This window comes from Hemibagrus wyckioides, linkage group LG09 (assembly GCF_019097595.1).
Source record: "Hemibagrus wyckioides isolate EC202008001 linkage group LG09, SWU_Hwy_1.0, whole genome shotgun sequence".
NCBI lineage: Eukaryota > Metazoa > Chordata > Actinopteri > Siluriformes > Bagridae > Hemibagrus > Hemibagrus wyckioides.
Genome location: NC_080718.1, coordinates 29,821,262 through 29,835,656, shown reverse-complemented (window position 1 = coordinate 29,835,656; position 14,395 = coordinate 29,821,262). Strand labels below are relative to the sequence as shown.

The 14,395-nt window shown below is 43.6% G+C and overlaps 1 protein-coding gene across 1 annotated transcript in view; it reads left to right on the top strand.

Annotated features, from left to right (window-relative positions):
* ttc27 (tetratricopeptide repeat domain 27) overlaps positions 1 to 11,292 on the top strand; it is a 98,630-nt gene extending 87,338 nt beyond the window's left edge. The window contains exons 13-20 of the mRNA XM_058399355.1: positions 2,677 to 2,904; positions 3,683 to 3,781; positions 3,870 to 3,922; positions 5,939 to 6,104; positions 7,719 to 7,916; positions 8,070 to 8,181; positions 10,670 to 10,770; positions 11,067 to 11,292. Coding sequence (XP_058255338.1) covers positions 2,677 to 2,904; positions 3,683 to 3,781; positions 3,870 to 3,922; positions 5,939 to 6,104; positions 7,719 to 7,916; positions 8,070 to 8,181; positions 10,670 to 10,770; positions 11,067 to 11,192 — 1,083 coding nt within the window. The 3' untranslated portion in view covers positions 11,193 to 11,292. The remainder of the gene's footprint in view (positions 1 to 2,676; positions 2,905 to 3,682; positions 3,782 to 3,869; positions 3,923 to 5,938; positions 6,105 to 7,718; positions 7,917 to 8,069; positions 8,182 to 10,669; positions 10,771 to 11,066) is intronic.
* The last annotated feature ends 3,103 nt before the right edge of the window (positions 11,293 to 14,395 follow it).

Below are 14,395 nucleotides of genomic sequence, written 5' to 3'. Positions count from 1 at the left end.
TAAATTTTTAGGTAGACACACACACACACTGCTCAGTACAGTTTGAGTTTATTTGCTGCCTTATTGCATTACAGAAACACTCTGTGTCTCAATCTGATTACAGAAGTGCACTCAGGTCAATAGACAAGCGTCTGAGCTAAAAGCTCCAGAGTCGATATGAAGTCGAATATGAAGTGAGCTACAGAGTCTGGAACAAAAGCAACTGCAGACTCAACCACTAAATCTGGTGTCAAGTCAAGTGTGAAGCCCAGTATGTCCTGCGGGGGGTTGGTGGAGGAGGTGAAGTCCAATATAATCTGGGGGTTGAGTATTGACTGACAAGGATGTTGAGTCTGGCCTGGAGCATAAAGGAGAACAGGCAATGGGTGAAAGTGAGTTCAACCTGGGAGAGTGAAGCTGTAAATGAAATAGGGGAGTGAAGTGGAGTATGGTGGGGGTATTGGGGTAAAATGGAGTTTGAAGAGACTCGAGTCAAGAATAGACTGAAGCATATCGAACAAGTGGTTGGAGTGTGAACCGAGTATGGTCTGGGGGTGAGGTGGAGTATGGTCTGGGGGTGAGGTGGAGTATGGTCTGGGGGTGAAGTGGAGTATGGTCTGGGGGTGAGGTGGAGTATGGTCTGGGGGTGAGGTGGAGTATGGTCTGGGGGTGAGGTGGAGTGGGCAGTAAAGTCTGAGCTCAGGAACTGATGTACACTTCACTGTCAGGATATAACTGAATAACTGCTGTCTTGTTTCTTTATCCTCTCTATTTTTCTTTCTTTTCCCCCTTCTTCTTGACTCAAAAGATGAATGACCTCATCCTCTGAAATGCAGTGCAGTCTGAAGGAGAACAGAGAAAAACAGAGTGAGAGGGAGAGAGAGATTTAAGTACTATAAAGAAAAGCAAGAAAATGGATGGATAATAGGAAATAAAGAGCAAAGGAGGAAAAGGTTAGATCAAATAAAAGGGTAAAGTTAAAGAGATGAGCGTCTCGGGTCCGTTCTCTGGAGCGTCGTCCACAGTTATCTGTCACAGTTGAACTTTTCATTCCATTTGGTACAGAATGACCCTTTAAATTATGCATGAGAGCGGTGCATTGTGGGTCAACGGGCCGCATGTAAATATGTGGAGTACGAGTGGGGAAATGGATGGGTGTGCACGGAGAAAAGGCTGAAGGGAAATGTGAACGAGGCTGAAAGGGCTGAAGTGTAAAAGATTGACGGGAAAAAGAGCTAACATTTTACAACACGCATGAGCTAATTACTCAGGAATGTGCAGGACCTCACGGCTAATACCGAGCCGCCTGCCGAGCGGCTTCATGGCATGTCTGCAGTTTGTGACCAGGCGAAGCAGATGTGATTTTATTTGATTTTCTGGAGCTGTTTGCGTTCTTCATGAGCCTGGTGATGTTTCTGCAGAATGCTGAGAGGCAGCCGAGTTTGGAAGCTGGTTTTTTTCCACGCTAGTTCCTTATAGAGTGGCAGTAAATTACGCGTGATGAGAGCCCGGAGCAGCTCGATTCCGTCGCCAGGAAAACAGGCCTTTTCTTGCCCAGATCAATTCCCTTCAGCAATAACATGAGAAACAAGTGGATCGAACCAATCTGGCAGCATTGTAGGGGGAGGTGAAGGTGATATTACTCAGATATCACATTCAGAATCCTGTGGTTTTAGGATACCTCACACTTTAGAGCTTTTTTCCAGCTTCTGACCGTCACATTGATGTCACAAAACTGCTGATGACCATTGTTTAAGTTCAGAATGTTTGGAGCCTTTCCTCCTGAGGACTCGCCGAGTTTCTGGGGTTTTAATGGCAGCTCGCAGATATTTAACAGATATTTGAGGTGTTTATGTTGCTCAGAAGTATTTATGGATGTTTTATGGCATTTTGGTGTTTATTAGGGGGGTATTTATGGGTGAATGAATGGTATTTATTGTTAGGAAGATTATGGTTTTGGTTTTCTGTGGGTGGGGCTATAGTTTGTTTAGGTATGTTAGGGGTGGGGCTACTTTATTGGGGTTTACCAGTAATTTGTATTTTTTTGGAGATTTGATGTTTACTCTGGAGCATTTAAAGGTGATTTAGGGGTATTTAGGGTTTTTATGGGAAGATGGTGGCTGTTTCATGTTAATTGCTGATTGAGGGGAGATGTTTATTTTTGTTTATTGAGATATTTTGGGGTGTTTAGAGTGGTTGCAAGTATTCTGGGATTTTCTGGGGTGGTTGCAGCTGTACCTGGAACGTTTGGGGGTATTTATGGTTAGTGTTAGAGTTTTTTTTAGAAGTGAGTAGGGGTATTTATGGTTGGTTTGGTGTAGTTACTGGTATTTAGTGTTGTTAGGGGTGATTATAAGGATTTTAGTGTTTGTTCACAAAGTATTTTAGACACTGTATAGTTTTTAGTAAACAGTATTTACTAAAACAAATTGGTGGTATTATGGGGTTATTGGGGTATTTAGGATTATATATGGGCTTCTGGTGTGGAATTTAGGGGCGTTTGTGTATGTTTTTAGAGATATATGTTAATTGTTGTGTGTAACTGGGGCATTAAGAGGTGATGTGTGAGTGTTGTGTTGGGCTTCTGGGCTTTTAAGAATGCGTGAGAAGTGTTTAGGAGTTTAAAGAGTTTTTTATTTTAAAAACGGTAAAGGCTTTAAAGGTTCAGCATGAGTTGATCTTGTGTCTGTTTCTCAGGCGGAGGAGATACTGAGGCGAGAGCTGGAGAAGAAGGAAACTCCGTCTCTTTATTGTCTCCTGGGCGATGTGTTGAAGGATCCGCAGTATTACGATCGAGCCTGGGAGCTCTCCAAACACCGCAGCGCTCGGGCGCAGAGATCCCGAGCCCTCCATCACCTCCGAAATAAAGAGTTCCAGGAGTGTGTGGAGTGTTTCGAACGATCGCTGGCTATCAATGCCATGCAGGTACACACACACACACACACACACACACAGGTGCAGCTATGTGTACATGAAGGTGTAGAAAAGAGGTTCAGTGAGTGTAGGCAGAGGAGGAGAAAGAGATGAAGGAGGGATAAATGGTGTCAGCTTTCCTTAAGTGATGAAAATCTTTTTTTTTCTCTCTTTTTTAATTTCCCTCCCTAACGCGGCGTGAGACTCGGGCCATGAGCCGCAATAATACAGTGTAATTTAGCGGTGTTGGGCTGTAACGGCCCCGGTGTGATCCCTCACTCCCCCTCACTAACCTCCACCAACCAGAGGGGGATTAAGAACACGGGGGAGGAAGAGAGGAATAATGGGATGGCTACAGAGTAAGATGCAGAAAGAGATGATATAGAGAGAGGAGGAGGAGAGAGAGGGAGAAGAAGGATGGTTGGAGACACTAGAGAAATGGAGGGATGAAGGAAGGGAGAGGGAAATGAAAAAGAGGATGAGCTGTCATATGATCGTAAAAAAAATCTGCGTGCAACATCACAGCAAATCGAAGAGTGGAAGAGATTCATAACATTAATGAGTTTAATCAATAATTTATAATACAGCTGTCTCTCTCTCTGTCTCACTCTCTCGCTCTCTTTCTCTCTCTTACTCTCTCTCTCTCTCTCTCTGTCTCTCACCCTCTCTCACTCTTTCTCTCCCCTCTCTGTCTGTCTCTCTCTCTCTGTCTGTGTGTCTCTCTCTCTCTCACTCTTTCTCTCTGTCTCTCTCTCACTCTCTCTCTCACTCTCTCTCTGCCCCCCCCCAGTTGGGGGTGTGGTTCTCTTTAGGCTGTGCGTATTTTGCGTTGGAGGGATATGAAGGAGCTGCTAAAGCCTTTCAGAGATGCGTGAGTCTGGAACCAGATGTAAGTCACATGACCTCCTTTTACTTTTGCTTTCTGTTAAAATGTTGATGCAGAAACAGAGTTCATTTCTCTTTTATTATTAATCCAGAACTCAGAGGCCTGGAACAATCTGTCCACAGCCTACATCAAACTGAGGAAAAAGTAAGTAAGGCTGTGCAGAACTGTGGATGGAGGAATGAGAGGATGGATGGATGGATGGAGGAATGAGTTGATGGATGGATGGATGGATGAATGAATGGATGGATGAATGAGTTGATGGATGGATGGATGGATGAATGAGTTGATGGATGGATGGATGAGTTGATGGATGGGTGGATGGATCAATGGATGAGCTATTGGATGGACAGATGGATGGCTGGATGAGTTGTTGGATGGATGGATGGATGGATGGATGGATGAGTTGTTGGATGGATGGATGGATGGATGAGTTGTTGGATGGATGGATGAGTTGTTGGATGGATGGATGGATGGATGGATGAGTTGTTGGATGGATGGATGGATGGATGGATGAGTTGTTGGATGGATGGATGACTGGATGAGTTGTTGGATGGATGGATGGCTGGATGAGTTGTTGGATGGACAGATGAAGAGCTAGTTGAGTGGATGGATGGATGGATGGATGGATGAGCTATTGGATGGACAGATGAATAAGTGGTTGAGTTGTTGGATGGACAGATGGATAGCTGGTTGAGTTGTTGGATGGATGGATGACTGGATGAGTTGTTGGATGGATGGATGGATGAGTTGTTGGATGGATGGATGAGTTGTTGGATGGATGGATGGATGGATGAGTTGATGGATGGATGGATGGATGGATGGATGGATGAATGGATGAGTTGTTGGATGGATGGATGGCTGGATGAGTTGTTGGATGGATGGATGAGTTGTTGGATGGATGGATGGCTGGATGAGTTGTTGGATGGATGGATGGCTGGATGAGTTGTTGGATGGACGGATGGATGGATGGATGGATGAGTTGTTGGATGGATGGATGAGTTGTTGGATGGATGAGATAGATAAATTGTTAGATAGATAGATAGCTGATAAATTGTTAGAATGGCAGATAGATAGATAGATGAATGAATTGTTAGATAGATAGATAGCTGAATGAAATTGTTAGATAGATAGGATAGATGAATGGATAGAATGAAATTGTTAGATAGCTGAATGAGATTGTTAGATAGGCAGATAGATAGATAGATAGATGAATTGTTAGATAGATAGAATGAATGAATAGATAAATTATTGAGATGAATGAATAGCTAGATAAATTGTTAGATAGATAGATAGATAGCTAGATAAATTGTTAGATGGCAGAATAAATGAATGAAATTGTTAGATAGCTGAATGAAATTGTTAGATAGACAAATAGAATAGAATAGATAGATAAATTGTTAGAATGAATGAGATAGCTAGATAAATTGTTAGATGAGCAGATAGATAGATAAATTGTTAGAATGAGATAGATAGCTGATAAATTGTTAGATAGCTAGATAAATTGTTAGATAGACAGATGAATGAATAGATAGATAAATTGTTAGAATAGATAGATAGCTGAATAAATTGTTAGATAGACAGATGAATGAGATAAATTGTTAGATAGATAGATAGCTGAATGAAATTGTTAGATAGCAGATAGATAGATGAATAGATAGATGAGATAAATTGTTGGATGGATGGATGGATGGATGAGTTGTTGGATGGATGGATGGCTGGATGAGTTGTTGGATGGACGGATGGATGGATGGATGGATGAGTTGTTGGATGGACGGATGGATGGATGGATGGATGAGTTGTTGGATGGACGGATGGATGGATGGATGGATGAGTTGTTGGATGGATGGATGAGTTGTTGGATGGATGGATGGATGGATGGATGAGTTGTTGGATGGACGGATGGATGGATGGATGGATGAGTTGGATGGATGGATGGCTGGATGAGTTGTTGGATGGACGGATGGATGGATGGATGGATGGATGAGTTGGACGGATGGATGGATGGATGAGTTGTTGGATGGACGGATGGATGGATGGATGGATGAGTTGTTGGATGGACGGATGGATGGATGGATGGATGGATGGATGGATGAGTTGTTGGATGGATGGATGGATGAATGGATGGAGTGTGACGTGTTGGTGTGTGTGTTTGTGTTACAGAGAGAAGGCTTTCCGCACGCTGCAGGAGGCTCTGAAGTGTAACTTTGAGCGCTGGCAGATCTGGGAGAACTTCATCGCTGTGTGTATCGATGTGGGCGAGTTTGCCGAGGCCATTCGAGCGTATCATCGTCTCCTGGACCTGAGGGACAAGTACAAGGACGTGGAGGTGAGACTGGACAGAGAACGTTTAAAGGTTTAACTCTCACTGATAACAACTGTGTCTTATTTTTCTTTCTTTTCACTTCATCTTTTATTTTACTTGAACAACATTATTTATTTTATCTTTACTACTTGAGTGTACACCAGTGTGAGTATGAAATGCTCAATAAATAAAGTTTATTATTATTACTGAAAACACACACAGAGACACACACAGACACACACAGACAGACACACACACAGAGACACACACACACAGAGACACACACAGACACACACACACAGAGACACACAGACACACAGAGACACACACACAGAGACACACAGACACACACACAGAGACACACACACACACACAGAGACACACACACACACACAGAGACACACAGACACACACACACAGGAAGTTTCAGGTAGAGGATTTGCGACAGGTTTGATTGAGTCGGATGTTAAACTGATAAAGCCGTCTCGCTGCAGCCGACACACACACGCACACACACACACACCCCAGAGTCATCGTGAATAAAAAACATTGACGCAGTGGGACATGAAAAAGTCACAGAACTCATTAGTGTGTGTCTCAGCTGCAATTAACAAATTATAACGAACAAAAACACATAACACTGGCGCTAACAATTTCTTGGACCAGTTATCACAGCAGCTGCTGTCGGCTACGAGCCGCTCGTTTTATCATTTCTCATTTTTACATCTTTCTGAACATCAGCCCCGCTTTATTGCCCATTTCTCATTTTCCGCCCTGTGTGTGATGAATGAAAAAAATGGATGTAAACAAGTGAAAGAAACAACAGATTAATCTTCTCAGGGAAGCGTAGGATCTTAATTCCACACAATTAAATCACAAGGAGTCGTTCTTGATGCTCTAAAGAGCAGGAACCGATTGAGATGTGAGTTTGGGGTTAGTGGGTGTCGAGGGGAGAGGGACACAGTGGGCTGGGCTTTTTGTGCTTCATCATGTTCTCTAGTTCTGATTTAATTTTACAAACATCACTGATGACAAACAGGATGAGTGTCAAAACAGGGCAGGACAGATAGTTATAGAGGCCACACCTTCTTCACTGAGAAAGACACAGAGGCCATGCCTCCTTCACTGAAACTGCCATACAGGCCACGCCTTCTTCACTGAGGCAGACACAGAGGCCATGCCTTCTTCACTGAGGCAGACACAGAGGCCACGCCTTCTTCACTGAGGCAGACACAGAGGCCATGCCTTCTTCACTGAGGCAGACACAGAGGCCACGCCTTCTTCACTGAGGCAGACACAGAGGCCATGCCTTCTTCACTGAAACTGCCATACAGGCCACGCCTCCCTCACTGAGACAGACACAGAGGCCACACCTCTTTTACTGTGACAAACACAGAGGCCACACCTCCTTCATTGAGGCAGACACAGAGGGCATGCCTTCTTCTCTAAAACAATCAAATAGGCCACACCTCCTTCACTGAGACAGACACAGAGGCCATGCTTTCTTCACAGTAACTTCCAAACAGGCCACGCCTCCTTCTCTAAGACAATCACATGGTCACACCTCCTTCATTAAGACAGACATACAGGCCACGCCTCCTAACCTCAAACTGACAGCTACACTTTTATCTCCTGCAGGTTCTGGAGATTCTCGTCAGGGCGGTGGTTGAAGACCTTCCCGATCACCGTGGCGACCGGGCGTCCAATCACAGAGCCAAGTTGCAGGAGCTGTTCGGCCGAGTCTCCGCCAGCTGCAGCACTGACGCCCAAATATGGAAGCAGTACGCCCGTCTCTATGGTGATGGCCAGAGCGACAAGAAAGAAGACAATGAGAAGGTGGACCTTGAAGACCTCTCCCGTCCCATCTGATCTGCCTTAATGACACGCTCATCAGTTTAATAGAGTGAGCAGAGGGTTATTAATTTATCATTACACTCTTTTAAAAGCGTGTGTGTGTGTGTGTGTGTGTGTGTGTGTGTGTGTGTGTAGGCACTGCATTTCCTGTCTAAAGCCCACCGGTGTGAGATGCAGAAATCAGGCTGGGAGAAAGACATGTGCAGCTTTAAGGAGGTGATGAAGGGAGCCGTCGACATGGCCACCGGTGAGAGTGTGCAGATTTACACTGGAGCTCATTTAAATATTAATTCATTCATTTAAATATTAACGATCTGTATACCTTTTCATTTATTCACACACATTAAGTCTTTATTGTCGCTGATGTTCAGCATTGACTTAAAAAAAACAAAAAAACAGATTCCAACACACTCTGAGATGAGGAGGTTACTTAAAAGTAATGGCACTCTGACACTGGAGACTCCTTCCACACATGATACATGAACATGTCTGTATTCCTACAGGAGACTGATCTGAGGACCTCCTGTCCTATTGGGTTTCACTGTGAGCCTTAGAGTAGATGATAAACACACGTCTGTGTGGATCACAGAGGCCACACCTCCTTCACTGAGACAGACACAGAGGCCACACCTCCTTCACTGAGACAGGCACAGAGGCCACACCTCCTTCACTGAGACAGGCACAGAGGCCACACCTCCTTCACTGAGACAGGCTCAGAGGCCACACCTCCTTCACTGAGACAGGCACAGAGGCCACACCTCCTTCACTGAGACAGGCACAGAGGCCACACCTCCTTCACTGAGACAGGCACAGAGGCCACACCTCCTTCACTGAGACAGGCACAGAGGCCACACCTCCTTCACTGAGACAGGCACAGAGGCCACACCTCCTTCACTGAGACAGGCACAGAGGCCACACCTCCTTCACTGAGACAGGCTCAGAGGCCACACCTCCTTCACTGAGACAGGCTCAGAGGCCACACCTCTTTCACTGAGACAGGCACAGAGGCCACACCTCTTTCACTGAGACAGGCACAGAGGCCACACCTCTTTCACTGAGACAGGCACAGAGGCCACACCTCTTTCACTGAGACAGGCACAGAGGCCACACCTCTTTCACTGAGACAGGCACAGAGGCCACACCTCTTTCACTGAGACAGGCACAGAGGCCACACCTCTTTCACTGAGACAGGCACAGAGGCCACACCTCTTTCACTGAGACAGGCACAGAGGCCACACCTCTTTCACTGAGACAGGCACAGAGGCCACACCTCTTTCACTGAGACAGGCACAGAGAGCATAGCATGAACGCTGAAGCGTGTTCTGAAAGCCTTAATATTTTCAGGAGAACGAAACACATGTGAACAATTTCTTCTTGTCTGGAACTTATTGTGTGTGTGTGTGTGTGTGTGTGTATGAAAACTGATCTGACTTGAAAATGATCTCCCTTGCCATTAATATCAATTAATAACACACACACACACACACACACACACAGCTCCACCTTTTGTCCTTCAGGGGCTCTATTGATCTGAGTAATTCATAAAGTAGCTGATGTGAGATACCGTGCCGCCCCACCTATTCCATACTGTGTGTGTATGTGTGTGTGTGTTTAAGTGTGTGTGACATGTCATTTTTCTTATGTGCACATTACTGTGAAGCTGCTTTTTTTCCTGCCTTTTTTAAGCCATACAGTATATATCCCTGTCTGTTTCACTGTGTGTGTGTGTGTGTGTGCGCGCACATGTCTGCCCATGAATCACATCAGTTTGACCTTTCCTGCTGGTCACAGCTTGAGAAGACAGTGTGTGTGAGAGAGAAAGATAATGTGTGTGTGCAAACATTCAGCTGATGCATTCTGGGAAGTGTTCTGCTACTTCTGAGGAAAACACACACACACACACACACACACAGAGTGCTGTTTTTAGTTTAAGCCAGTGTAGTTATTGGATTTATGTAGTTACACAATCTGCTTTTGCTGCACACTCCTGCATACCTGATCTGCATCACCTGTGTAGTTCTAGTGTAGTTACCTGATGTGTGTCTACCTTATAGTTCCCCAATCTGCATCCCCTGTGTAATTACCTGATCCGTGCCTCCTGCATAGTAACCCAAGCTGTGTCCATTCTGTCATTACTTGATTTGAGCCAGAGTGATCATTTGCTCGGTCTATTCTGCACTGTTGCTCCATCTGCACCCTTCTTGCCCTTCTTTGTTGTGATCTTCATCCTGCCCCTTACAGCTGATCATCAGACTGACCTCGTGGTGGACTGATGATGTAATGGCGATTTCAGACGCTGTGCAGAAGTGATGCTACAAACAAGGGCTCATTACCACCCAGATTAACACACTGATGGAGAAAGGTCACGCTCTCATCCGTTTACTCGCCATCCATCCTCCTCCTCATGTCAGCTCTGTGTGAGTGTGAGAGTGTGTGTGTGAGAGAGAGAGAGATTGCACATTGAGTTGAAAAACGATGTCGTTCAAGTTCAGCGGGACAAACAGATTGAGAAGAAATATCACACACACACACACTTTTTCTTCCCCACACAGTAGCACTTTTAATGGCACGGTGCCCTTTAACCCCCAGAAGCTCTCTCTGTCTCTGAAGTTTAATGTTTAATGTTGACCTCCATCCCTCTGTCTCACCCACTGAGCTGAAGGTGTTTAATAAGCTTCTCTTTTTCTCCTCTCTCTCTCTCTCTCTCTCTCTCTCTCTCTCTCTCTCTCTCTCAGTGTCTCTCCACTGTAGCAGGGAAAAGTCGAATCCTCAGGAAGCACTGCAGTTACTATCGTCGGCTCGGCTCAGTCTGAAGAGCTTAGCCTCTAAGGCTAAAGTTAGTAACACCACTTCCTCTATCCCTCCATCACTCCATCATTCCATCCTCACTCTTCCTCTTTTTGCTAGGATTTGAACTGTCATTAGCTAGGTTAGCTTTCAATCACGTTATAGTTTACTCTCTGTATTTCACCTTCTTATTTAGCATTCTTCACTCGCGTTCTATCATTTATTCCATTAGCTTTTACTTGCTAGTTTAGCTTTTGCTCCGCCTATTTTATGCTGAAAGAAGAGACAAAAGATTTTTTATTTACATGTCTACGGCACTTTTAACCTGGTGTTTAATCTCCATAGCAACTTTACACTGACGTAGCGACCGGAGAGATTCACCACGACCTCCATGATGACGTGGCGCAGCTGGAGCGACTAATCACGGAGATACAGGACCTGAGCACCGAGCTGCGCGGCCAATCAGAATGAGATCGTCTCCTTAGCCACACCCTCCTCTGTCTATGTTAAAGTGTGCTAATAAACTATGCTAGTCACGAAAATTCAGAATAAAAGGGTTTTTAATAACAGACTCCACCTTTTTTGTTCTCCCTGATAACGATGTGTTTATATGACGCTTTACTATCGACTGTGATCTTTAAAATGCAGATTAATTTTGTGAATAAAAATAAATAAATAAAAACATTAAAACACTATTTTAATAAAACAATGCTTTCGAGCCACACCTTGATTTAAATAATCAGGTTAATGGTGCTGTAAAAAATTTTTACAGAAATGTTCAGAAATTAAACTAGAAAAATATATTTTTTTAATCAGTTTAGAGAATATTTACTCAAGACATAAATATAAACATTTAAGAAAATTAAAAATAATTGAAGAAAACGTTAATAAAAACGAAGAAAGCGTTGCTTTAGGTGTAAAATGTTAGTTTTTTAAATAAATTATAAACTAAAATAAATTTTTATTGTTTTTTTAATCGTTCAAGTCTTCTTGTTTTGGGATTAAATCCAAAATGTGATTTTTTTTTTCTTTCCAGGAAAATTCTGAATTATGTGAAATATCTTCATGTTGTTGTTTGTTCGAAATATTTGCTCTTATCAGGCTTCATCTTTCATTCATCTTTTCCTTCTGATGACTTTTTTTTGACCTTATATGGGCGTCGTCTTTTTGTTCCTTCAGGATATCAGCCTTCGTCTAGTGGATGTTTGTTTAAGGCGTTTTATCCAGACAGGACAGAAAAACTAGCGTCCAGAGAACTGACCGACCTCGGCTTTCTCCCAGAAACCCCCGGGCTTCTTTAACTGTGAGGGAAGAAAAACACGGAGCATGTGAAGAATGTGGAGAATGTTTATGATGAACTGGTGTCGCCTCATCCTTCTGGGAATAAAGAGAACTCGCTCGTCTTTTTCCTGTAGGACTTCAGGAAATGACGTCACGCTTAATAATCCACACGAGGTTCCAGAAAGTTCTGGTACAGAGGTTGAACAGTTCGGCTAGCACAGCGTCGCGTTTTGCTGGAATTAGCTGCAGTTTACTCAGTTTTCACCATCAGAGCTCAGATATTTCCAGAAACCTGTCCGTTTTTTTGTTTTACTTGTGAAAACCTTGATTTTCTCTACTTTTATATTCTTTCAGTGGTCAGGTGATTAATTCTCTCTGACTGTAGTGCAGGTTTATATTAATGCACTCGCTCTGATATTGATTCTATAGCAACAGCATGTTACACTTCCCTTATTTTTAATCATTGAAGTTTTCAGGAAATCTGGATAAAAAATTTAATCTTGAAATTGATCTTTTTGTCACTAATAACTAAGCCAGAGTTGTTGATGGCAAAGGAAAAACTCCCTGAGACTGCTGGTTGTCTCCGCCCATTTTTAATGACATTTACACTACCTATGCTATTTTACGCGGTGATAAGAAGTGAAGCAGCACCTGTAAGGTATCAGCGCGTCTCAGCTGCTTCTGAGGAAAAACCAGCTTCAATGCCTGGAAGTTTGTCAACCTTTTGAGAAAAGTTGGGACCTCCAGAAGACTGAACAAACATCCTGTGTGTGTGTGTGTGTGTGAGAGAGAGAGAGAGAGAGAGAGAGAGGAACTGATTTAAGTGTTTCCAGATTCTGTAAGATTATGTAACGGTGCTGAGTAACCACAGAGATGAAACGCTGATGGTGGTTATTATGGCCTCTTGGACAAACACTGGCTTCCTCCTCGTGCAGCAGATTCCTGTGTCTCGTGAGAACGTTTGAACAACTGCGCAGGGGCGGGGCTCCGGGGCGGAGCAGTATGACGACATGACATCAGTATGTTGATGCATCACATCACTCTTTACTGAAGACTTTACTGAGATATCCTGATAAAGTCACGGACTCTGACAGCCGGCTGATCTGTTAGCATTATGGGACATTGGGATTATTATTATTGCAGCTGTAGTAGAGGCTGTATCAGAACTCAGTAGTTGTAGTAGAGGCTGTATCAGTACTCAGTAGTTGTAGTAGAGGCTGTATCAGAACTCAGTAGTTGTAGTAGAGGCTGTATCAGTACTCAGTAGTTGTAGTAGAGGCTGTATCAGAACTCAGTAGTTGTAGTAGAGGCTGTATCAGAACTCAGTAGTTGTAGTAGAGGCTGTATCAGAACTCAGTAGTTGTAGTAGAGGCTGTATCAGTACTCAGTAGTTGTAGTAGAGGCTGTATCAGTACTCAGTAGTTGTAGTAGAGGCTGTATCAGTACTCAGTAGTTGTAGTAGAGGCTGTGTCAGTACTCAGTAGTTGTAGTAGAGGCTGTATCAGTACTCAGTAGTTGTAGTAGAGGCTGTATCAGTACTCAGTAGTTGTAGTAGAGGCTGTATCAGTACTCAGTAGTTGTAGTAGAGGCTGTATCAGTACTCAGTAGTTGTAGTAGAGGCTGTATCAGTACTCAGTAGTTGTAGTAGAGGCTGTGTCAGTACTCAGTAGTTGTAGTAGAGGCTGTGTCAGTACTCAGTAGTTGTAGTAGAGGCTGTATCAGTACTCAGTAGTTGTAGTAGAGGCTGTATCAGTACTCAGTAGTTGTAGTAGAGGCTGTATCAGAACTCAGTAGTTGTAGTAGAGGCTGTATCAGTACTCAGTAGTTGTAGTAGAGGCTGTATCAGAACTCAGTAGTTGTAGTAGAGGCTGTATCAGTACTCAGTAGTTGTAGTAGAGGCTGTATCAGTACTCAGTAGTTGTAGTAGAGGCTGTATCAGAACTCAGTAGTTGTAGTAGAGGCTGTATCAGTACTCAGTAGTTGTAGTAGAGGCTGTATCAGTACTCAGTAGTTGTAGTAGAGGCTGTATCAGTACTCAGTAGTTGTAGTAGAGGCTGTATCAGTACTCAGTAGTTGTAGTAGAGGCTGTATCAGAACTCAGTAGTTGTAGTAGAGGCTGTATCAGTACTCAGTAGTTGTAGTAGAGGCTGTATCAGTACTCAGTAGTTGTAGTAGAGGCTGTATCAGTACTCAGTAGTTGTAGTAGAGGCTGTATCAGTACTCAGTAGTTGTAGTAGAGGCTGTATCAGTACTCAGTAGTTGTAGTAGTGTTAGTATTAGTTGTCATTACAGTAGCTATAGTAGTAGTTGTAGTCTCAGTAGTATTAATGACACACAGTGTTAATATACACCGTAGAGGTAGAGGTGGGCGTGGCTAAAATACATGCAAAATG